Genomic DNA, 24,142 nt, shown 5'->3' on the forward strand with positions numbered 1-24,142 from the left:
TTGTACTCACTGCAACTTTGGAGGCTGAAACCCGAGCATGCACTGCTTCCCTGAGGCCCCCAAGGAGGGAGAGTATCCCGAAGGTGATGGCGTGCCCTCGCTTCCTTGGTTCAGGAACCACTCCTGGGACCAGGTGGGTGTGGGGGGTGGGGGAGTGCGACTTTGTTCTGTTTCCTACATGCACTGGGGAGCTGTGAAGGGTTTGGACCTGGAAGGACAAGGTCACATGTAGATGGAGGGATGAGAGTGAGACTGAGGACCATGGGAGAGGCCTGAGTGGGGAGGAGCCAGGGCTGCAGGAGGAGTGCAACCGGAGCAGATAGTGTGCAGGGTGGGGAGTGGAAAGCTGCAGGAATGAGACAGTGGAGGCAGGCTGGACAGTCTTGAGCACCAAACTGAGGACCTGGGAAGCCGTGGCTGGTTCTGAGTTGAGGAAAGACAGAGTCTTTGTTTGTTTGTTTGTTTAGCTGTCCTGGAACTCAATCTGTAGACCAGTGTGGCCTTCAGCTCACAGAAATCTGCCTGCCTCTGCCTTACAGATGCTTGGATTCAAGGCGTGTGTTATCATGCTTGGCTCAAGACTGAATCATTTCTGAGGGTCTCTTTGGCTACTGAGTTGGGGGCAGGAGGGTAAGACCCCAGGAGGGTGTGGAAAAAGGATCCTCCAGTCAGCCTTAGTGAGGGAGCGAGCGGGGAGGCTGACATTGATGGATGGTTAGGACTGAGGGCCCCTGAGCTCCTGTGCGTTTGGGGTCTTTGTAGGGAAGCCCGTTGCTGCTGTTTAGGCCCACGCTCCATTTCCTTTTCAGCCTGGAGTCCAGCTTGTGAGCTCATACCCTCCTGCCCTCCCTGTCTCTGGCCACCTTGCCTTTCCTTTGCTTCCTCCCACTTAGCTCCCTTCCTTTTGCCCAGGGCCTGGGCAGCCTGCCACTGTCACATGCCAGGCAGTACTGTGTCCAGCCCACCCGCTCCCCTGGGGCACGAGCGAAAGCTGATGCCCATGCTGTCCCTAGAGCCAGCTGCCACTTCTCCAGGGGCCTCTGTAGCTCCTGACCTGCTGTCCGCAAATAACCCTGGGCTGGGAGGGGCAGGCACAAGGCACTTTGGGCTCCATGGCCCCTGTCCAGGCCCGGGCTTCCAGGTAAGGGCCCAGCTGGTGGCTGACCACAGGCATCCTCCTCCCCTCTGCTCAGGGAACTTGAAACTCAGCAGCAGCTTCGGCGTCCGTTAGTCTGTTGGCTGTTAGTCCCTGAGGACAGATGCAAAGGTCTTGGAAAAGGAACCAGGACCTTGGTCAAGCCCCAGGACAACTCTAGGCCTCAGACAAGTGTGTGTGCAGTAGGTTCCTCGGGCTGCCAGAGCTTTTGAGACTTTTCATCAGTCTTCTGGTGGGAACACAGAGATCACTGAGGTTGGGGAATGACATGGGTCTCCCTGTACTTGGGGGAAGCAGTAGTTTGCTTAATGTGGCAGGTTGATTGGGAAAGAAATGAGTGCATGCATGAGTCTGTCTGTCTTGGGGGTAGGCAGATGCTGGTGGCTTTGAGCACACCCTAGGTGCCCAGGGCTGTCTGATTCATCCTGGGTTACCTCAGTGCTGGGGCATTGGGTGAGGCAGGGGCGGAGCTGTGGCTACCTGGCTCTCTTCCTGGGCAGCTATAGGTGGGAAGGAAAGAAGAGCTTCGGTGGATAATAGCCTAGACATATTTGACTTTTGTAAGGACCCCATGTTTTTCCCTCAGAATTGGGCCCCGAGAGAACTCTCCCCAGCGCCCTGGCTGTTCCCACTGTCTAGAAAGCACAAGGGGCCGCCTCAGAACCCTCACAGCTCCTCTCTTGTTTCTTGTAGACGATACTGTATCCGAGGAGCCTCCTGCATGTCCTGCTGCCCTGAGCTCGCTCAAGCTAGGTGACAGCGTGTGAATGCTGCCACCATGAATGAGGTATCTGTCATCAAAGAAGGCTGGCTCCACAAACGTGGTAAGGGCTCACTTTTGTTCAGCAGATTGTGCATCGCCATCCTGTGTCCTGCTCTCCTCTGGCACCTGGTGTCCCCGCCCCAGGGCCCTTCCTGGATACCCTGAATGAACCCCAGGCTCTGCATCTTTGTTGGTGATCTCATTCATGCCCCCATGTTCTAGGTAAAGAAGCTGAGGTCTAGACAGAGTAGTCACATAAAACTCAGCCCAGTGATCGTCAACATTTATTTATCAAATAGTCATCGATTGTAAGGTTCTGGGACCTTGTAGAGGCCATGTTCTGCTGGGAGTGGCAACACAGTAAATGGACATACACAATGCTAGGTGATTAGAAGTAGCATGTGAATCGGGTCGAGGGAGACAGGCTCATGGGGAGGCAATCTGAGGAGGTGACAGTGAGCAGAGCCTTCAGAAAGAAGCACCTGGAGAAAGAGCTACAAACTCGCCTGGAAAAGGAGTCCTGAGGAGGCGCAGAAAGGACAGTAGCCCGAGACCTGCGTGTGCTTGGGGTTTCTAGGAACGTTGTAGCTGTAGCAGACTGAGGTAGAAGCTGGGCAGAGCAGACTCAACAAGCCCTGCCGGCCACGGCCTTACAGGTGACGGGAAGGAAGCAGAGATGCTGAGAGCCAGGCGGGACTTAGTTGTGTGGTAGGAAGCAGAGGCCCTGGTGAGGTCATAGATAAAGAAGAGACTAGACCTTGAGAGCCCAGGGTCCTCTGTGCCTTGCACCAAATGCCATGTGACATTGGGAGACAGATAAGGAAGCAGCATGTGCCAAGGAGTTGGCTTTGTCACTGTTGGCCTTCAGGGACATTCTCCTGGGGAGGAAGCTGGTCCACAGACACTTGCATTCACTCAGCGCTTAATTCATGGCGTGGCTCCTGTGTGCTGGGAACTGCTCTAGATTCTGGAGACGCAATGGTGAGCCAGCCAGCCAGGGACCTCATCTTTGTAGTGACATGTCACACATCCTGGAGGAGATTAGGTGTTCAGGCAGACCTTCGTATGCAGTGGTGGCATGGCCTGTGCTGTGGAGTAGTCAAACAAGAGAGGAAGGAAGGAGCGAGGCTTACACCAGGAGCCATGCTGCATCTGGTGGTCGGGGTGGTTTCCTGGAAGAACGGGGGAGGCCCATGGCTCACAGGCAGCAGCATGTGGGTAGATGGGGCAACCAGGGCATCCTGAGGGGAGTGACAGGGGCACATTTGAATAACAGATGGTGATGTCAACCTGTCCTGCCATCCCTGGCCACAGACACCAGCAGTCCCAGTGAACAGGATCCTGCTTAGGGCCAGCAGAACTGTAGATGAAACCCCATTTTCTGCTGCCTTCACAGCAGGGTGGCATTCAGGGTACCCCAGCCCTTCAGACTGAGCCCTGAGTTTGAGACTGTCAAATGCAGCCATCCAAGTATGGACATCTGACAGGTTCTGACCTTGGCTCTGCCACTTCATCTTAATGTGACACTGGGTAAACTGTGCCACCTGTCTTGGGTCTTTTTTTGGTATTTTGAAATGGGATCTTACTTTGGTACCCCAGGCTGATGCCAGCATTGCAGTAATCCTCCTGCCTCAGCCTCCCTAGTGCTAGGATTCAAGGTATGTGCTACTATGCTTGGCTCTGAGTCTGTAAGATGAGTTAACAATTCAGGTGTCTGATGTCAGCACCCTTTAGGCACGGTTTCCTTGTGGTATATTTACTATGGTGTCTTGATTGCCTCCAGAAATGTTTCACATACAGTAGGCACGCAGCTAACAACTGCGAATGAATGATTGTGATCGTATGTAATGGCAGCTGTGGTAGGGTGTGTCAGCCTGTTGCACTTCTGTCCCTTGGCTGGAGTTTCCCTAGGCTTACTGGGTTAAGGTGTTAGGATGTGGGGAGGTGGTTAGAGTGGTGACTACTGAGTGGTGGTGAATTTGTAGACCAGACTTAGCTGACAAAACAAGTCTCGGTCTGGTTCCTTCTAGGGCTTCATGTCTGTTTTTGTGGTAAGGGCTCAGTTGAATTGGCTCCTGGCCTGTGCTTGTCTGTTGTCTGGCTCACCTGCCTAGAATACACAATGCATGCGCACACAGATGCCCTCTTGGGTCATCTGAGTGCTGGCTGGGAGAAGGAGGGCTCTGTTTTGCCCCTGATAACAGGGCATATGTGCTAATCCGTCCCCACTCCTGGCAGTTAAAATGGCTGGTGGTTGTACTGGTTTATTCCCAGTCTGTTGGTCTCAGGTTGTGCCCAGGTAAGGCTGTGTTGAGTTTTCATGAATGTCCTCTCAGGGCAGACTAGCAGCAATAGTGATTGCCAGAGGCCTTGGCACAAGGCTGCAGAGCTAAAGGGGGACCCTGGCCCTCTGATGCTAAATTTGCATGGGCTCAAGGCCTGGCCTGTATGTGTGGTACCTCATACTCAGCAGGGTCTGAGGGTCTGACTGACTGGAGGATGTGACTGCCACCAGCTCCTATTTGTGACTCGACTTTAGCATGTCACCACCACCTTTAGCAGTACACTCTGACTCCCCTGCTGGTGTGGAGGCAGAGAGTATAGTGACCACTATAGACAGTATCGTGACCACTATAGACAGCATAGTGACCACTATAGACAGCATAGTGACCACTATAGACAGCATAGTGACCACTATAGACAGCATAGTGACCACTATNAGACAGCATAGTGACCACTATAGACAGCATAGTGACCACTATAGACAGCATAGTGACCACTATAGACAGCATAGTGACCACTATAGACAGCATAGCAGTCAGAGGCTGAGCACTAGACTCTAATGCGAGCCATCCCAGAAAGCCAGCCCTATGGGTCTCGCCAGGCAAGTGAGGCTCTGACTCAGTTTTCTCATTTGACTGTAAGGGTTAAACTGTGAGAGTTTACTTTTCCTTTGCCTGTAGGCTTCTTCTTAAAGAATGGAACACCTCAGATAAGTGCCTGGCTCATTAGTTCACCTATGCCAGGGTCCAGATAAAGAAACAGAAGGCTGGGCGTGGTGACGCACGCCTTTAATCCCAGCACTTGGGAGGCAGAGGCAGGCGGATTTCTGAGTTTGAGGACAGCCTGGGCTACACAGAGAAACCCTGTCTCGAAAAACCAAAAAAAAAAAAAAGAACAAGAAACAGAAGGACAGCTTTCAGCACCCCATGCCCCACCCAAGCTATAGCTGCTACTTTTAGGGTGTTTTGTTGTTGCTGCTTTTTTTTTGTTTTTTGTTTGTTTGTTTGTTTGTTTGTTTTTAAGTAAGCCATGTTGTAGATCCTAGACCAGGGCCCTGTTCATGTTAACAAGTGCTCTGGGCTACAGCCCCAGCTTGAGTTTTTTTTTAATCAAGGTGAAATTCCCATAATATGAAATAAACCTTTTAAACTTGTATAATTGAGTGTCACTTAATATATCTATGGTACCCACTGTTTCTCTAACCCTGGAACCCACTAAGCAGTCATTTAGTCTAACTCTTCCGCCCAGCCCCTTACAGCCGTTACTGTGCCTCCCATCCCTGTGCCTCACCTGCTCCAGACGCACCGCATCACACGGCATCATCGCATCGACACTGGAGCCAGACTGTGCCTTTGCAGCTGGCAGCTTCTACTTGGCAGTGGTTTTGTGGCTATGTCTTACACCTTGAGTCAATCCTGCATTTCTTTCTTTCTCTCTTTTTCTTTTTCTTTTTCTTTTTCTTTTTCTTTTTCTTTTTCTTTTTCTTTTTCTTTTTCTTTTTCTTTTTCTTTTTCTTTTTCTTTTTCTTTTTCTTTTTCTTTTTCTTTTTCTTTTCTTTTTCTTTTTCTTTTCTTTTTCTTTTTCTTTTCTTTTTCTTTTTCTTTTCTTTTTCTTTTTCTTTTTTTACGATTTATTTATTTATTTTGGTTTTTCGAGACAGGGTTTCTCTGTGTAGCCCTGGCTGTCCTGGAACTCACTTTGTAGACCAGGCTGGCCTCGAACTCAGAAATCCACCTGCCTCTGCCTCCCGAGTGCTGGGATTAAAGGCGTGCGCCACCACGCCTGGCTAAGATTTATTTTTTTATGTGTGTCTGTTGTCTATAGGTATGCACGAGTATATATATGGGTACCCATGGAGGCCAGAAGATCGGATCAGATCTTGTAGAGTTGCAGGAGATTGCAAGCTGCCCAGAGCGGGTTCTAGGAATCCTACCTGCGTCCTCTGCAAGAGTGGGAAGCACTTTAGCCACTGAGCCATCTCTCCAGCCCCTTATTCTTTCTTATAGCCAAATAAGTGTATGGGTATCTGTCTTAGTTAGGGTGACCTCTGCATCCTGTATAAACATTTCATTTGGGGGTAGCTTAGAGTTTTTTGCCCCATTCTTGGGCAGTCTTTTCACTTTCTGTTAGTGTCCTGTCGTGCAGGAAATTTGGAGCTTTGATGATTCTACTTTATTTTTAGCTTTTGGTGTCATTGACAACTAAATCTGAGGTGACAAAGATTGACTCCTATACATTCTATTAAGTATTGATTTAAAATAGAGTTTTGTGTATGTGTGAGGTGGAGTCCAGCTGTCCCAGTGTCCTTCTCACTGGCTGCTCTTGGCCTCCCTGTGCATCGATGGACTGGAAGTGCTTTGTTATGGCTTGATTCTTGCCTGCCCTACTGTAGTGCATGTTTGGTTATGCCACGATGTTGCAGTTACTGCAGCTCTGTAATAAGTTCTAAAGTTGAGAAATGAAAGTCTTTAAACAAATGAACTCAGTTTGGCTCTGGGGTCCCTTGCAATTCCTCATGAATTTAAGAATTAGCTTTTTGGGCTGGAGAGATGGCTCAGCAGGTAAGAGCACTGACTGGTCTTCCAGAGGTCCTGAGTTCAATTTCCAGCAACCACATGGTGGCTCATAACCATCTGTAATGGGATCTGATGCCCTCTTCTAGTGGGTCTGAAGACAGCTATAGTGTACTCATACATAAAATAAATGAAAAAATTTTTAAAGATTTATCTATTTTATTTATATGAGTACATTATAGCCTTGTTATGTAGCCCTGGTTAGTCTTTAATGCTTGGTGGTCTTCCTGCCTAAGCCACTCCTGCTCAGTGATGTGCCACCATCTGGCCTTGAGCTCAGGCTGCTCCTCCTGGCTCAGCCTCCTCTGGGCTGAGCTTACAGGTTTGCACAACTATACCTGGCTGGTCAGCTAGTCTGCCCGTCTGTCTGCCTGTCTTTTTTCCTTCCCCTCTCTGTCATCCTCCTGTTTCTCCCATTGTTGCTGTTTGCATCTTGCTATGTTGCCTAGGCTGGCCTGGAACACTTGCCTCACACAGGTCTCCTACCTCAGCCTTTAGTAGCTAGGACTATAGAGTCATGTGCCACGATGCTTGGCTTCTCTCCCCCACATTCTCAGAAAGCCAGAGCTCTCCATGAACTTGCTGTGAGGCTGAGGACGAAGTGAAGTCCTGGTCTTCCTGCTTCATCTCCCATGCCTGGATTATGTAGTGCTTAGGCTGGCACCCAGCTTCTTACTTTCTAGGCAAGGGCTGTACAGGTGAGCCACATCCCAGCTGTGTTTGGATTCTTCTGTGGTTTTTACTATGTAGCCTCTTGTCTCCTGCAAATAAAGGCAATTCCACTACTTCTTCCTTTTCAGTGTGGATGCCTTTTATATTTTTGGCCAAAAAAAAAAAAAAAAAAAAAAAGACCTAAGTGACAGTTCAACTACTTTGTAGAATGGAACTTCAGTCAATCATGAGCCAATAGTAAGTTTGCTTGTTAGCATTAGTGAAAACAGACATCCTGGTATTGTTCCTGACCTCAGGGAGCCTTGCAGTCTCTGCTTTGTGACAGTGACAGTGACAGCAACATAGGCTGTCTGTCCTGCTGATCCATTCTGTTCCGAGATACCGTCTGTCAGTCAAGGTGGTGAACTGCTTTATTACATTGACTTATTTTCATATAGTCTGTCTTTTGTTTTCAGTTTTGAGTCATTTTCCTTTTATCTTTATATCTCCTAAGTTGAATTCATAGAGAGTTTTATCAGCTTGAACCCCGTTCATTTGTAGACCTTTTGGGATGGGGGTGGGGAGCAGGTTGGCATGACCATTGAACCCAGGAACCTTTCCTTTTGGCTTCCTTCTTTCTCTGATGATCTTCTCGCACTTGGTTCAGGAAGCTGCCAGCTTTTAGAATGCATCATACGCTCAATACCCACATTAATTCCCCTGGCGGCCCTCCTGCCCTGAGCAGTGCCAACAGCATGCTGGGTGCCATTGTAGACTCTTCCAGTTTTGCCATGGTAACCTTTGTGGGCTGACCCTTTGTGAATACTTCCATCCCTTTGATGTCTACACTACTGCTCTTCTTGTATATTCCCAGATATGTGGCCAAGGGAGCAACTCTGCGTTGCCTGGAAGGCCTGGAGAACAAACATTGGTGCCTCCCATCTTTCCCTTTCCTTTGTGTTTGACATTTAGCAAGGGACTGGAAGACGGAGCTCCAGCTGGTAGCTGAAGTGTATATTTACTTGGTCATAGTGTACAGTTCTTCTCTTCAGAAACAAGCTGTCCCTGTGTTATGCAGGCTGGCCTCACACTCTTGCCTCTGCTGTCTCTGTATAGCCAGTATTGCAATCAGTTTTACACTGTTTGGTCTTTTTGGTCTCACTCTAGACTAGGCTGCCCTGGAGTTCCCTATGTAACCCAGGGTAGCCCTGGAACTTCCAGCAGTCTTTCTGCCGCAGCCTTCCTAGTGCTGGGATTGCAGCTGTGAGTCATCACCGCTGGCTTTCAGTATTCGACAGTTTTACCTACAAGAACCTTTCTCACATTGGCTCTCATAGTCCCACCTCACCCCAGACAATCCCGGGTAACCCCAGGCAACCTCTAAGCCACTTTTCATCTTCACAGAGTTAGCTACTCTGGACATTTTATATAAATGTGCATAGACAGACAGACAGACAGACAGACAGACAGACAGAGGTTCTCGTCATTTTAGGAAGACATGTCATAAATTATAAGCATGCCACTCCTAAGTCCCATGAGCATCATAGCATAGGCACACCGGACTGGAAGGATTTGGGTTGTGTACACTTGAGACTGCAGGGCTGACTGAGAGTCCCACACTTTCGAGCCTTCTGTATACTACTAGCCTGGCAAAAGAGCAAAGCTCAAAGTGTGAGCAGTGCTGTTTGCAGAATGCCTGTCACACTGTCACACAGCTGGAATATTGAAAGTCACAGTGGCCCTCCATGTGTGGCCCTCCTTTGTGATTGGCTTCTTTGCTTCAGGCAGAAGTGATGGTTCAGCTGCTCCAGAGCATGGAGCAGCAATCTGTCCTTTCTTCTGTAGCCCAGCATTGTAGGCATGTATCTTTTTGTAACCTACTTTTAATAAGGGTTCCACCTCTCCTAGCCCTCCACCCAGCAGAGGCAGTGGGAAAGTTATTAGGATGTGGGAAGTGGGCCTGTTTAGCAATAGCTCTTTGAGGGCGAGTTTGATCTTCTTTCTCAGTAGCTGCAGTCCGGTCCTTTTCAGCAAGCAGCCACCAGCAGCCATAGCTGAATTCTGAAGCAACTGTCAGGCTCACCAACAGGCCAAGGCGAGGCAGTGGAAGCAGCAAGTTGTGCAGGAACCTTGAGAGCAGTTCTTGTTTGGAGCTCCGGGCATCCCTTAGGACAGTCCATGTTGGCACTGAGAGCTTACGACTGCCATATTTACTAAGGCAGTGTTGCCCTGGGACACTACTGCAGATGACTTCCTGCCAGGCACAACCTGTGGATCACTTGGGCCCAGTGCAGTGCCCCAGCCTGCGTCAGCAGATGCCACCTCCAAGGTTCCCTTAGGAGAGACTCTCATCTACCCTCTTCCCAATGTGGTGCCCTTGTGAGTCACTGTCACCCTGGGCTGCCTGTCTGCTGGGACACTGGTTAACCTTGCTCTGACTTTTCCTCCTCTTGCCTTGTTTCAGGTGAATACATCAAGACCTGGAGGCCACGGTACTTCCTTCTGAAGAGTGATGGATCTTTCATTGGGTATAAGGAGAGGCCCGAGGCCCCTGACCAGACCTTACCCCCCCTGAACAATTTCTCTGTAGCAGGTGCGTTTCAGGGCCAGGAGGCCAGAGTTCCACAGCTACAGAGTTGCTGGCAGGTGTTAGGGACACAAGGGACACAATTAGGCTTGAGCCGGAACCTGTCTCAGCCCTTTCCCCCTCAGATCTGACTCCTATCCTTTCTTGCTGATGCTCTTTGTCAGTGGGTGTTTCCTTTCTGGGGATAGTGAGGAGTCAGGGTGCGTCTCACGCCTTTTGGCTCTATGGTTCTACCTGGTGTCCTGTCTGCTCTATTAACAAAGCTCTCCCTCTTCTCTGTTCCTCTAGCCAAGTAGATGTTAGCATCTGACTGAGCTGCTCCAGGGCTTACCACGTCCTCAGTTTCCTCTGTGGTACCTAACCTGGTGTTTTTGTGGGGTGTGTGTGTGTGGTTTTTCCAGGTAGGGTCTCACTATGTACCTCTGGCTGTTCTGGAACTCATACTGTAGACCAGGCTGGCCTCAAACTCAAAGATCTCTGCCTGCCTCTGCCTCCCAAGTGCTGGGTTTAAAGGTGTGCGCCACCACTGTCCTGGTATTTTCTTGACCAGCTTGACAAGCCCAATAATCCCCTTGTCCTCTTGTCTCCTTCCTCCTGTAGACCCAATACCATGTTCTTGTCATAGCTGCTGAGACTATTTCATAGACAAGAGTTCATTCTCTCTGAGGGCCTTGCTGCAGCTTCTGCTTCTCCTCGGACTTTGCAGTATGTGGAACCCAGCTGTGTGCCCACCCCTTCTACAGAAAGCCTTTTTCTGGCAGCTCTCTTCCTACGCCCATGGCCCTGCCACATCTGCTACCAGCTCCTGTTTCTGATTTGATCTGCCAGCCCGTCTCTAGCAACTTCTTGAAAGTTTTTCTGTGGGTACCCTCAAGGACCCCCATCTTCACCATATCCCAAGCTGACTTTCCTGTCTCCTGCCCACCATCTTTTTCTCCTATCTCCATTCTAAGGCATCCTATTTAACCCTAGATCTTAGGCAGTGACCTGGGTCTGGCTCTAGACGCCTCTCCCTGCCCTGTAATCCAGTGCCCTTTCCTCCCCAGCTCTGCTCTACTGTGCTGTAGCCCATTAACCTTGGTTAACTCTCTGTGCTGTCTCTGCCTTCAGCAGGAAGGACCTGTCTCTGTCTCTACACATCCCTTCCATGACCCCAAAGACAGAGACTAGATTCCTCGATGTGATTGCTAGGGTTCTGCCCAGGTAGCTGACCCACCTCTCCAGACCTGAGGCTTCTTTCTTCTGTGGCCTGCCTTGCACTGTACCACTGTGTCTTACTAACTTGGTCCCCTTGCCTTCCAGATTAAATACCTTCTCTGTCTTTTTCTATCTGGACATGATGCGCTGAGTTGTTGCTGCCGGTTTGGCCTTCAACAAAAAATGGTAGACTTCTGTATTTGGCAGGCTGAGGCAGCAGACCTGAACAGCTTAGTATAAGACCCTGTTTCACAAGAAAAAAGTAAGCTAGAGCCCTCACTCAGTGGCAGTCTTTGTCTGCTGTGCATTAAACCCCGAGTTCCATCTCTGGAACCCCGGGAATGGGCTGAAATCACAAAAGTAAGAACAGTGTGGAGGAGGAGCTGGTAAAAGCCTTGTTGTCACTTGTACCTCATCTATGTAGTCCTTCCCACAGCTCAGGGTTTCTTTGTGTCCTTGAAAAGCAGGAGACTGTGACATCCCATACCCTCGAGGACAGAGCCAAGACTATCTCAGTTTCTGGCATCATCTTGTATGGGTTGGCATATAAAAAGATGGCTTGGTGAATTTGGTCTATAGGCAGCAGGACCATGCCTTCACTCTTTTCCTGCCTGTACCCACAGAATGCCAGCTGATGAAGACTGAGAGGCCACGACCTAACACCTTTGTCATACGCTGCCTGCAGTGGACCACAGTCATTGAGAGGACCTTCCATGTAGACTCTCCAGATGAGAGGTGAGTCTGTACCTCTCTGTGTGGCTGTCCTGAGGGTAGACAGGCCTGATATGAAGGCAAGAGGGGTAGGTGGACAGAATCCTTTGCGATGCTAGTCTTCCTATTTTTTTCTTTAAGATTTTTATTTCATGTATATGAGTACATTGTCGCTGTCTTCAGACACACCAGAAGAGGGTATTGGATCCCATTACAGATGGTTGTGAGTCACCATGTGGTTGCTGGGAACTGAACTCAGGACCTCAGGACCTCTAGAAGGGCAGCCAGCCAGTGTTCTTAACTGCTGAGCCATCTGTCCAGCCCTTAGGATGCTCTTCTTTACCTGGAGTCCTTCTGGCACAGGATCTTTCCAGCTGGAGCTGAGAAGAGCTGGGATGCTTGGTTTAAACACATCCGCCACCGCCGCCCCCCCACCCCCCTTCAGACTCTGGGAACATACCAGAGTCCTGGGAAGAAATGGAGTTCTTCCTGTTCATGATCCAGAGATTTGCCAGCTGTGTTCCACATAAGCACTTTCATTGATTCTAGGGCACTGGTCCAGAGAGTCAGTTACAAAGATCAGTGTAGGGGGCTAGAGATGTAGCTCAGTTCTTGAGAGTCTAGCCTAGGATGCATGAAGCTGTGGCTTCAGTTCTCCAGTACTGCATAAACATGACATGGTAACACATCCCTGTAATCCCATCGCTAGGGAGATGGAGGCAAGAGGTTTGCCCTTGGCTACATAGTAAGTTCAAGGCCAGCATGGCATTCATGAAACCTTGTCTTACAAAAATGAATTTGAGCCAAGTGTGGTGGTGTATGCTTGTGATCTCGGTACTTGGCAGACTGAGGCAGGAGACATGCAGTTCTAGGCCTTTCTAGGCTACAGAACAGGATCAAGGTCAGTCTGAAGAACTGTGGCCACCTCAGCTCCGTGTCCCACCCCCAAACCTGCAGCTTGCAGTTTCTGTGTTCCTGTCTTAGGGTTTCTATTGCTGTGAAGAGGCACCATGACCATAGCAACTCTTTTTTTTTTTTTTTTTTTTTTTTTTTATTTACTTTATGTATATAAGCACACTGTTGCTGACACACCAGAAGAGGGCAATTATAGATGGTTGTGAGCCACCATGTGGTTGCTGGGAATTGAACTCAGGACCTCTGGAAAAGGAGCCAGTGGGCCATCTGAGCCATCTCTCCAGCTTCCCACAGCAACTCTTATCCAGGAAAACATTTAATTTGGACTGGCCTACCAGTTGAGAGGTTTAGTTCATTATCATGATAGCAGGAAGCCTGGCAGCCTGCAAGCAGGCACAGTGCTGGAGAAGCTGACAGACAGTTCTGCATCCTGGTCCACAGGCAGCAGAAAGGAAGACTGCCACTCTGGGCCTAGCTTGAGCACAGGAACCACAAAGCCTGCCTCTACAGTGACACACTTCCTCCAGCAAGGTCACTCCTACTCCAACAAAGCCACCTCCTAATAGTGCCACTCTCTATGGGCCAAGCATTTTAATACAGGAATCTATGAGGGCCATTCCTATTCAAACCACCACAGTGCCCTTGAACAATTAGAGGCCGAATCGCAGCACTCTGAGCTTAACGCTTTCCCTGAAGGGTGTGTTTTGGGGAACCTTTCTAACTGTAGAGAGAGCAGCTGTGCTCTTACTCTGTCCTTTCATTTCTTTTGTAGCAGCCACACATGGGTGTCCCTGAGTTACTTAGCAAGTTCCAGGGTGATGTGTTTCCAGCCTTGAGCTCGTTGTAGGATGTGTTTCTGTGAGGCATAACATGTATGCCTTTGGTTCCGATACATAGGATGCATTCTTAGGGCTAAGACTGAGGCTCACAGGAGTCCACACTTGTAATACAGAGGAAGGTTTCTGTCTGGCATGTCTGAAGTGTCCTCCTAACCTTATGTTGTCAGATGCTTCGGTTCTGAGTTGTCTGAGCAGGGTTAGGTTTGATTTGTGTGTGGAGGAGGCTGTCCTTGAGGAGGGTCTTCATTTTGTGAACTGTCTGTCCAGTGGTTTCTCTTTCTTCCCTGCTGGAACTGGGCTGCTCTTCTCATTGATGTCTCTCTGTGGTAGACAGGCCTGCCTACTGTGGAAATGTTCTTCCTCCGACTCTGTCTTCTTGGACTTCGCTTTGAAGAGCACCCCTCTTGCTCGTCCACAAGGCAGAGCCTCTGCTGTGCCTATGGGTATTCTGAGAAGGTTGGCCTAGACCTGCTTAGCATTTCAGATGTAGCAGAAGAGAAATAGAATGTTTACTTTCTTTACCTACACTCTTATTTTAGTGGGAACTTGTGTTGCCCAGATTGGCCTTGAATTAATATGTAGCCAAGGCTGGTCATCAACTTTTGATGCTCCTGCCTCTGTCTTGCAAGTGTTTGGGACTGACCCTCATGGACAGTGCTGTTCTAGAGCCTGCGTGAAACAATATCACAAGATCTTGGGGAGACCATGATCTATACTGTAATTATTGTTGCATATCTCCCCAAGTTAAAAATATATTTGTCTCACCACAGGGAACCGAATTATCATCTCAGGCCAACTGAGGTGTAACCCAGTTGAAAACTGGGGACCAAATATGGACTGTCAGCAAAAGCAGATGTAGGCTGATAGATGCTAGCCGTGGGTGTTGGGTGAGTGTGAAGGATGGGTAAGAGCTTGGCTCTTGAAATAGGAAAGCGAACAGTCCAGGAAATGGACTCAACAGAATATCCAGAGAGCAGGAGGTGAAACAACTCCAGTGTCCCAGGGACCTCAAGTTCTGTGTTACCAGAGAATCAAGGGACTGCGCTTGGAAGAGGGGAAGTAGAGGCGCTCAAAGCTGGAAGCCTGGCCAAAGCTTTGGCCCTCAGTGGAGATTCCTGCAGGGCTTGGCAGGCACTTAATAAACTGGGGTTTGTCACAGGGTTGTTAAGAGATTCAGAGGATGATAAACAGGAAGCCTCGGGCAGCAGTACCTGGCACTCACTGGGTCAGGCCTGGGAGAGGGTATTAACCACTGCCAGGGAGATCTGATTTCTGCTTTTTACAAGACAACTTGTCCTCAATAACAGAGAGATTGGGCCATGCTAAGACCAGGATGAAGATTGGGTTTCTTATTCTTTCTTTCCTTGGTACCCTCTGCTAATGGCAAGAATGCCCCTGCAGTGGCCCTGCCCTGGAGACCAAGCCCTAAGGAAGCAGAGCCAGAGACACAGAGCAAAGGGGCAGCTCAGCTTCCCCACTCTGTGGAGAGGGCTGGTGCTGTCCTTACTGCCTTGTTCACAGAGGCCCGAGTGTGAGTGTGAGTGTAGGGACTGCAGGATGGGGGGCAGGAGACACTGATGAGAAGATACTGACTAGATGCTATGACTTACACTTGCTGGGCTTCAGGTTCTTTCTTGGCCTTCCCCAGGTAGCTGGAACCTAGCAGCAGCCATTCTGCCACGCCCCCATCCCACCCCCAAACCCATAGAGATGCCTCCTGAGTGTTGGGATTAAAGGCGTGTGTAGAAGGGAAGGGTTTTTATTGTAAATGTGAGGGAGAGGAGCCAGAGGCATCTGGAAGATGAAGACACTGACTGTCCATGGCCAGGAGAGAAGCCAGGAGCAGAACGGGGTGGTGCATGAGATGGGGGAGGAGGAAAGAGCTCCTGCAAAAGAACGCAGAGGGAGGGGAAAATAAAGGAGCAGCAAGGTGGAGAGGAGAGACAAGAACAGCAGCTGGGGCACTGGAGAGATGGCTCAGTGGTTAAGAGCACGCCTGCTCTTCCAGAGGTCCTGAGTTCAGTTCCCAGCAACCACATGGTGGCTCACAACCATCTGTAATGGGATACAATGCCCTCTTCTGGTGTGCCTGAAGACAGCTATAGTGTACTCATATACATAAAATAAATAAATCTTAAAAAAAAGAACAGTGGCTGGCTTAGCTGAAATAGCAGGCAATGGGAGTCTGTGTGCTGGGGGAGTTTAGGGTAGAGAGGACGTAAGAAGAGCTAGGATGGACTCTGAAATGTTTAACAGGTGCTTGTAATACTGAGGTCGCCTGGAGGTCAGCATACTTTGGTATGCTAATAGGCACCACAGAGAGCCATTTGTCTCTTCTGTCTGTTGGAATGTGGAGAATTGGAGTTTCCTTTGGACCTGACACCTGCCTTGCCCAGCACAAGTGTGTTCTGATGCAGGGAAGTTTAGAGGCTACTAGGGAACCACCTAGACTCTGCAGCTCAGCTCCCACCACCGCGTCTAGTGTGCTTGTGTGTGTATGCTCGTGCATGCAGGGGGGCATATGTGCGTGCTGTGAATTGCATGTGGGTCAGAGGTTATCTTTCCTTCTACCATGAAGGGTCCATGGTTTGAATCAGGATATCAAATCTAAAGGGAAGTAAGTACCTTTACTGCTGAGCCAGCCACCTTGCCTGCCTTTCTTTTATATTATTTAAAGGCAGAGTTTGAGTTTCTACTCATACTTATTAGTGTTTTACTCTTCACTCAGCCATCTGCTAAGTTCCTCTCTTAAAAATTCAGAATGCCCCCGGGCAGCGATAGCACGCATATCTTTATTCCCAGCACTTGGGAGGCAGAGGCAGGCGGATTTCTGAGTTCCAGGACAGCCAGGGCTACACAGAGAAGCCCTGTCTCGAAAAACCAAAAAAAAAAAAAAAGAGAATGCCACTGTCCTGCTGGAGGTGATTGTACAGGATGCTCATCACTAATCTCAAGTCCAGTCCTCCAACGCTTAGGACATTGTATCCTCATGGTGCTCAGGGTATTTCAGATCTTAGAACAGCCTCTGTGTTCCTCACTTTCCCCCTGTGTAGAATAAGATTAAGACGCCCAGGCTGATGGGAGGCTAACAAGCTGCTTTACCATGGGGAATGACAGTAGCTGTCTCTGACTGACCAGACAATAAAGTCTATGGGAATATTCTAGAATCCAAAGGACTCCAAGCTAGAAGAAGCACTTCTGGTCCCAAGCCAGTACTTAATATCCATGTATACTTGAGGTTTCCTAGTTTAGTTCTGTCTGTGTGTGTGTGTGTGTGTGTGTGTGTATACACTCTGTATAGAGTGTCTGCTTTCTAGTCTCTACTGTCTAAGACAGTAACTCCCACTGAATCTGCAGCCTGCTGTTTCTGCTAGACTGACTAAGTCAGCTAGCCCTAGGCTCCTCCTGTCTCTGTCCCTTGGTTCTGTTACCCTCTGTCCCTGGGTACAGGTACCTGGCTTTTTATGACAATGCTGGGGATCTGCACTCAGGTTCTTGTGCTTATACAGTAAGTATATCACCTACTAAGCTGTCCCCTTAGTCCTGACAATGTTGTTTTTAAACATGGATTCACTCTAGGTACATACTGCGTCATGGACTTGGTCTCACCTAGTTCTCCCTTGTCTCTATTTTTTCCCCTTATGGCAGTGATATTCTTTGTTTGTTTGTTTGTTTGTTTGTTTGTTTTTCGAGACAGGGCTTCTCTGTGTAGTCCTGGCTCCTGGAACTCACTCTATAGACCAGGCTGGCCTCGAACTCAGAAATCCACCTGCCTCTGCCTCCCAAGTGCTGGGATCAAAGGTGTGCGCCAACACTGCCCAGCAAGAATGATATTCTTGACAAAACAAGCTAGATGCTTTGTTTACTACCTCATGTTTTAAGTCGTTCTTCTTCCTTTGTTTTCCTGTGCCTCTCTTTGTCCTGTAAACCAGAAGTCGGTTTCAGTAGGGTTGGCAGCTACAGCCCTGCTTGATAGGGCAAATCAAGTTATATTGGAGTGTGGCCAGTCACTTGTATATGAAGTGTCTGTGGTAGTACTTTTGGTCCACCACAGCAGAGTTTAAGAGATGGATGAAGCACAGGACTAGAAAAGCTTGAAATCAAACTCCCCCCTCCTTCAAAGAGTTTGCAGCCCCCTGGTCTCAAGGGAGACGGTTAGCAGTATACCAGGTTAGTGTGCACTTCATTACTGAGTCTAATTTCAATCACAGTGCGACCTGCAACTTCTGCAGGAGACAGATCTGGCAAAGGTGGGCTGTTGAGAGCCACATGGCCCGGGCCTGGCTCCAGTTCCCCAGCTAGGGCAGTATGCTAGCCTGAATAAGCATAGCTCCTCAGGTGTCTCTCCCCAGGCTCTAGAAGCCAGGTGAAGGATGAGAGGGATCAGGAAAATACCATAGAAATACCATAGCTGTGCTCCTGGGCGAGGCAGGAAGGCCTGTTGTCTGTGCTGCCCCCTCTGCTTGTTAGCGTGTCAGACTTTGTGTTCCTCATTCTTTCCATGTATATCAAGATGCCCAGGCTGATGGGAGCCAAGGGCTCCTTTACATGGAATGTAACAGTAGCTGTCTCTGCAATGGGAGGGGCAGTGGTGGTGGATAGCGAGCAAGTCTTCTCTGGAAGGTGGCCTCAATCACAGCTTCCCAGGGGAGGCGTCCTTTGCTTTACTCCAGGGCTCCATGAGTGGTACCCTTTTGTCTGTGAATATTCCCAAGGGAGTATTATCCTTTCATCCTCCTGAGCCCCAGGGAGGAACTGAGGTCTTTCACATAGGCACTTGTGTCTCTGGCACAGGGGGAGTGGCTGTGTGACACCCACCAGCCAGGTGTGGCTGTGACTGTGGAACTGCTGTTGACCACTGTCTATTGGCTGGGAAGGGCCTGGTGTCCCTGGGTCTTCTTTGGGAATGGGAAGGCACTGAAGTGCCAGCTTTGGGTGGGAGCACCCTCTGCCCCAGACACCATGTTGCAAACCCTTGAGGAGTGTTCTGGACCAAGGCCCTCACTTTTTCTCCAGAATTCTGAGTGCTGCAACCTTGCAACTTTGGTCCAGTTGGAACCAGATTGGTGGCTGGTCTGGAGGTGGGAGAGCCTCTTACCACAGCCTGCCTTCTGGTGCAGGCTCTATCCCATGTTGTCACACCTTCCAGAGGCCAGTACCTTCCAGGCTGGAGCCGTGAGGTCCAGAGAGGGACCTGGAAGGGATGAACATGTAGAGACGAGACACTGTCCCTACTGTCACCAGAAGCAACCCTTTGAGCTGTATTCTATCTATCTTCCTTTGTCAACAAAGGCAATAGTAACACTGTGCATCTTGGTCTGCAGTCTGTTTTGCCTTGTGACAGTCTCAAATCTCCGTGTCTGAAAGTCTTTTTATATATTCATGCCACTTAGATCTGTAATTTTTAGTCCACCATCATAATACTAAATTGTGCTTACATTTTTTAGCCAGGTATGAGAATACACACCTTTAACCCAGCACCTGGGAGGCAGAGGTAGGCAGATGTCTGTGAGTTGAGGCCTGTTAGAAAGTTCCAGGGTAGCCAGGGCTATGTAGTGAAACATGTCTCAAAAAAACAAAACAAACCTACTTTTTAAAAATTACATTTAAAAAATTACATCCACCATAACACGTGTGTGGGTATCAGAGGGTAGCTTATGGGAGGGAGTCTGTTCTCTCCTCCCCCTGGGTGAGTCCTAGTTTGAAGTCAAGTAGTCAGGCTTGATGGCAAGAGCCTTTACCCCTCAGCCATCTTGCCAGTTTCAAAGTCCGCATTTTAAAACATGTAAGTATACAACTATGGTCCTATAAAGCAGAGCACAGTGTGTGTTTTCACTGCTATTCCCTCACCCTTAAGGTGTATGTTTTGGGAAACAAGAATATTAATACAGGGATTGGGCTCTAGGCAGTGACTTATCCAAGGAGGCCACAGGTTAAAACCAAGTAGGAAATGCTGACTGCAGGCTTGGGAAGGGAAGAGGCTAGCACTGCCCTGCCCGGGGTGCACTGGCCTTGCTGGGGGGGAGGGGGGGTGCGGCGCTCTGGGGTCATGGGACCATTTATACCTACCAAGCCCCCAAACGGGTGCTGGGGGCATGCCCCATGGAGAGCAGGAAGAAGCAGGAGAGGGACAGTGGCTTTGCACTCAGGGCGCAGAGGCAGGCAGATCTCCAAGTTCCAGGCCAGCTTGGTCTACAGAGTGAGTTCCAGGACAGCCAGGGCTACACAGAGAACCATGCCTTTAAAAAAAAAGAGTTCTAGGCTCTATAGCAAGACTCCATCTCAAAAAACAAAGAGCAGGGGGCTGGAGAGATGGCTCAGTGGTTAAGAACACCGACTGCTCTTCCGAAGGTCCTGAGTTCAAATCCCAGCAACCACATGGTGGCTCACAACCATCCGTAATGAGATCTGATGCCCTCTTCTGGTGTGTCTGAGGACAGCTACAGTGTGCTTAGATATAATAAATAAATCTTGTAGGGTTTGGGGCCTCCGGTCTCTTGGGTGGTGAGGAGCAGTGTTCCAGCACTTGTCTGTGCATCTTGTCTCACAGAGCATGGTGTGAAAGTCTCATGTCTCTCTTACAAAGTGTGATTTCACAGGTAAAAGGCAGATCCCTCCTGACAGTAATAGGAACCCCAAAGCTTGTTTCTGCTTGCTTCAGCAAGCCTGGAGCTGAGCAGGAACTTTGTTACCCAGTGGCCCTGGGGAAGGCCACGGGTCATTTGAGAGTCCAGTAAGCAGGCTTGGAGCAAACTTGATGAGTTTTTCTTGCAACTGGGCTTGTTGTTTGAGCCCTGGGCGTGCCAGACAAGTGCTCTGCCACTGAGCTGCAGCCTGTCCCCATGCCATGTGCTTGTTTTTGTAACCTGAGTCTGTTTACTCTTTTGTGATATGGGGAGGGGAGGGGCTGTTCTGCATTCATTAGAGTCTGTCTCCTGGGCCTTTGCTTCCCAGTTCCCCATCCAGTACAACCAGGGCTCCAGAGTCCTTCCCCCACCAACTGCTGCAGGAAGGTTTGTGCCTTCTGAGCCCTGGGTGAGGAGACCATTGTCTAACTCTGAGCCTGACCCCTACATTGTTGGGCACTGTTCTTTCTTGCTGTAGAGTATTTTAGGTCATCCCAAATCTGTGTAGACCTGTCTCAGATTTGAGCTGCACATATGAGCATCTCGTCACATACCCTCACTCTCATGTCTGTTCTGTGCTCCCCGAATCCCTTGTCTGAAACACTGCTGCCTTGCTCCATTGTTGCTAACATACCACTGTAACCGGTAAACCTTTCTGTGCCCACCCCAGCTCTGAATAATGATACGGAGACATATTATATTTATAAGCTTTGGGCACTGTAGCTGGGCAGATTCTCAGCTAGTCTAATCTAAGAACACCGACTAGCCTCCTTCCCACCACACAGCACATCACCATCTCAGTCTCATCCTGGAACCTGCTTCTTCATCCATGTCCACTGGCCACCCTCACATCTGGTTCCTACCTGAAACCCTCTCTTTCAGCCCAGAAGCCCTGCCTTAACTCTCCAGCCCAGCCATTAGCCAGAAATTCGGCTGTTTATTTGGCCAATCAGAAGGTGATGGAAAACAATGTTTATAAAATAACAGGGCAAGATATGCTTCACAGTAATGACAATACTAGGGTTGGCCCTACAGTCAGATCTCTGCCAGCACAGAAGTCAGCATTGGAATATATAAGGATAATTTTTACACAGTGTACAAAAACAGTGCTCCAACTTATATCACCTTATAAATGACAGTACCCAGTTGGATCAAGACGTGTGTCCCAGCACGGATCAGTTTGCACTCTAGGATTCATCTTGGCACTCCCTGGTACCCATGGAAACAGCAGAGCACCTCAGCAGGGTGGGATTGGTTCCTCTTGTGTGACCTTGCTAGCAGCTTTCCTGCCAGCAGATGACCAGACTTCTTCAGGGCAGGGCTGGAGGGGGTCATGAGCTCTCAGTGTCTTCTTAGTTCTTGGCTCTAGCCGAGCTGCCTGCCTTTGGTGAACGCGCTGGTTGTTGTGAGCATTGTTTCCCTTCATTCACAGGCCTTTTCCTAGACAGATGCGTGCAAAACACAGAGGTTAATGCAGACCACTTACAATTGCTGTTTGCTAGGCCAAAAATGGATGTGGCAACTGAGCGTTAAGCAGCCACATGTCTCCATGTGATCTCTGGTGATTTGGACTACCTCACAAAAACAGCAACTTCTAACCCAGGAATGCCAGAGCTGGCCTACTGTCCTCCGGCCAGCCCCATCTGCTGGGACTGGCTTCTCTAGCAGCTCCTCCTCTGAGTGCCTGGCTGGCCAAGCGCTGCGGGGAGTCCTGTTGGCCAATTCTTGCCTCATGGATCTTTGGCTGCTGTGGCTCTTGGCTTCCTTTTATCTCTGCTCTCTTCACAGAGCATCAGTAGCTTGTGAGCCTGAGCTTCCCACTTGCTCTGAAGCATTCAGGGTAGCACCAGGTGCTCCTCCCAAAGGCTGTGTGACTTCATAGTCTCAAGAGCCTTAAACAAATCTTCTCCGTCCTTTGATCGTCTCAGTGTCCTGATTCCCACCCCCATCCCCAGGCCAGAGTACCTCAGCAGGTGGACAATCTGTCTTCATGCCACTGCCTTCTCCACAGACTGAGCCTGCGTGGTTTTAGCTAGGACCTGTCAGTTCTGCCAGCCTGGGGTCTCATCAAGTGCTGAAAGGGGGTTGGTCCTCAGCTTGCCCTTTGTGTGCAGTGGAGCTATGGCTGCGAGGGAGAAATTCTCAGGTTCTGTGTGTGTTTCATTTCCTACAGGGAAGAATGGATGCGGGCTATCCAGATGGTTGCCAATAGTCTGAAGCAGCGGGGCCCAGGTGAGGACGCCATGGATTACAAGTGTGGCTCCCCCAGTGACTCTTCCACATCTGAGATGATGGAGGTAGCTGTCAACAAGGCACGGGCCAAAGTGGTAAGTACTGGTGGCAAGGAGCCAGGGGCTGGGGCTGCAGCAGCCCTGCCTGCCTGGGTTCCCACACAAAGTACACAGGGGCTCAGTAGGGGGTCTTCATGGCTTCTCGATGTAAGATGACCTCTGGTTATGGATGCTGTGGGGTGAGTGACGGTGCCAGGGCAAACTGCCTATCTGCTGCTTCAGCACACAGAATTGCCATGTGTCCCCGACCACCTAGAAGCCCTTGAGCCATCGCTTCTTTTGGATTTCCTCTTCCTTGTTGCAGTTTTATCCCATGTGTCAAGTGCATTCTCCCTCCCCGCAGACCATGAATGACTTCGATTATCTCAAACTCCTCGGCAAGGGCACCTTTGGCAAGGTCATTCTGGTTCGAGAGAAGGCCACTGGCCGCTATTATGCCATGAAGATCCTGCGGAAGGAGGTCATCATTGCGAAGGTGGGCGCTCGGGGCTGGGCCAGGGAGACTGCTTCAGGAGTGTCCAAAGATAATCGTGCAGTAACTAAGTTAGCCCTGATTGTAGTTGTAGTTTGTGAAGCAGGGCAGCCTCAGTTCTGTAAACAGAGTTTGGGAGGCAACAGCAAGAAAGCAACACAGAGTCAAAGCTTATTAACAGTGGGTTATCTCAGGCTACCTTTCACTGGGACTAAAAGCATAGGAGACTTTATTATCACGAGGTTTCCTGTTTCAGGAAAAACCAGTCTGTTTGCCCATCTCCTGCTGAGTCTGAAACATGGTCTGTAATGGATGAAAAGGGGCTCCGTGGTAGGTAGAGCACCTGATTGATATACAAAAGGCACACAGTCCAATCATAGCACTAGGCCTTGAGATGACAACAACCACTGATTACCAGTGATACACACATTTAATCCCAGCACTTGGGAGGCAGAGGCAGGCGAATCTCTGAGTTTGAAGTCATCCTGGTCTATGGAAAGAGTTCCAGGACAGCCAGGGCTACACAGAGAAACCCTGTCTCGAAAAAACAGGAAAAAAAAAAAAGGTGACAATAGCAATCTCTTTTTTTGTTTTTTGTTTTTGTTTTGTTTTGTTTTTTGTTTTTTGTAAGGAGTGAGGATGGATTCTGGGGATGGAGCCAGGGCCTTATATTTACCCCTGCAAACTCTGTGCCACTGAGCCGTATCTGAGTGTCCTCAGGAGCCTCAGTCTGGTGCTATACCGTGCTTGGGAGCTCTTTCAGGCCTGGGACATTTGCTCCGCCATCTGATATTCTGCCCCCACCCCCCACCCCTGTACATCCTGTCCCAAGCACCAGTCTCATGGGATGACTGTGTTAGGAGAAAGGCCTGAGCCCCGCGAACCCTGGGCCTCACCCAGCAGGTGCTGTTTAGGACATCAGTTGGGAAATGTGATCCCAGCCAAGCAGTTCTTGTTGGTGTTGGTTTGTTTTTGTTTTTGTTTTTTTCGAGACAGGGTTTCTCTGTGTAGCCCTGGCTGTCCTGGAACTCACTTTGTAGACCAGGCTGGCCTCAAACTCAGAAATCCGCCTGCTTCT

At 49.5% G+C, this 24,142-nt stretch overlaps 1 protein-coding gene across 2 annotated transcripts in view; it reads left to right on the forward strand.

Moving 5' to 3' along the window:
- The window catches only part of Akt2 (AKT serine/threonine kinase 2), a 48,541-nt gene that overhangs the window by 15,077 nt on the left and 9,322 nt on the right, over nt 1-24,142 (forward strand). For both annotated transcript variants that reach the window (XM_021166455.1, XM_021166456.2), the window contains exons 2-6: nt 1,850-1,980; nt 9,891-10,019; nt 11,834-11,945; nt 22,475-22,628; nt 22,936-23,067. In XM_021166455.1, the coding sequence (XP_021022114.1) occupies nt 1,935-1,980; nt 9,891-10,019; nt 11,834-11,945; nt 22,475-22,628; nt 22,936-23,067 (573 nt within the window). In that variant the 5' untranslated portion in view covers nt 1,850-1,934. The remainder of the gene's footprint in view (nt 1-1,849; nt 1,981-9,890; nt 10,020-11,833; nt 11,946-22,474; nt 22,629-22,935; nt 23,068-24,142) is intronic.

Source organism: Mus caroli, chromosome 7 (genome assembly GCF_900094665.2).
Source record: "Mus caroli chromosome 7, CAROLI_EIJ_v1.1, whole genome shotgun sequence".
In the NCBI taxonomy this organism is placed as follows: Eukaryota; Metazoa; Chordata; class Mammalia; order Rodentia; family Muridae; genus Mus; species Mus caroli.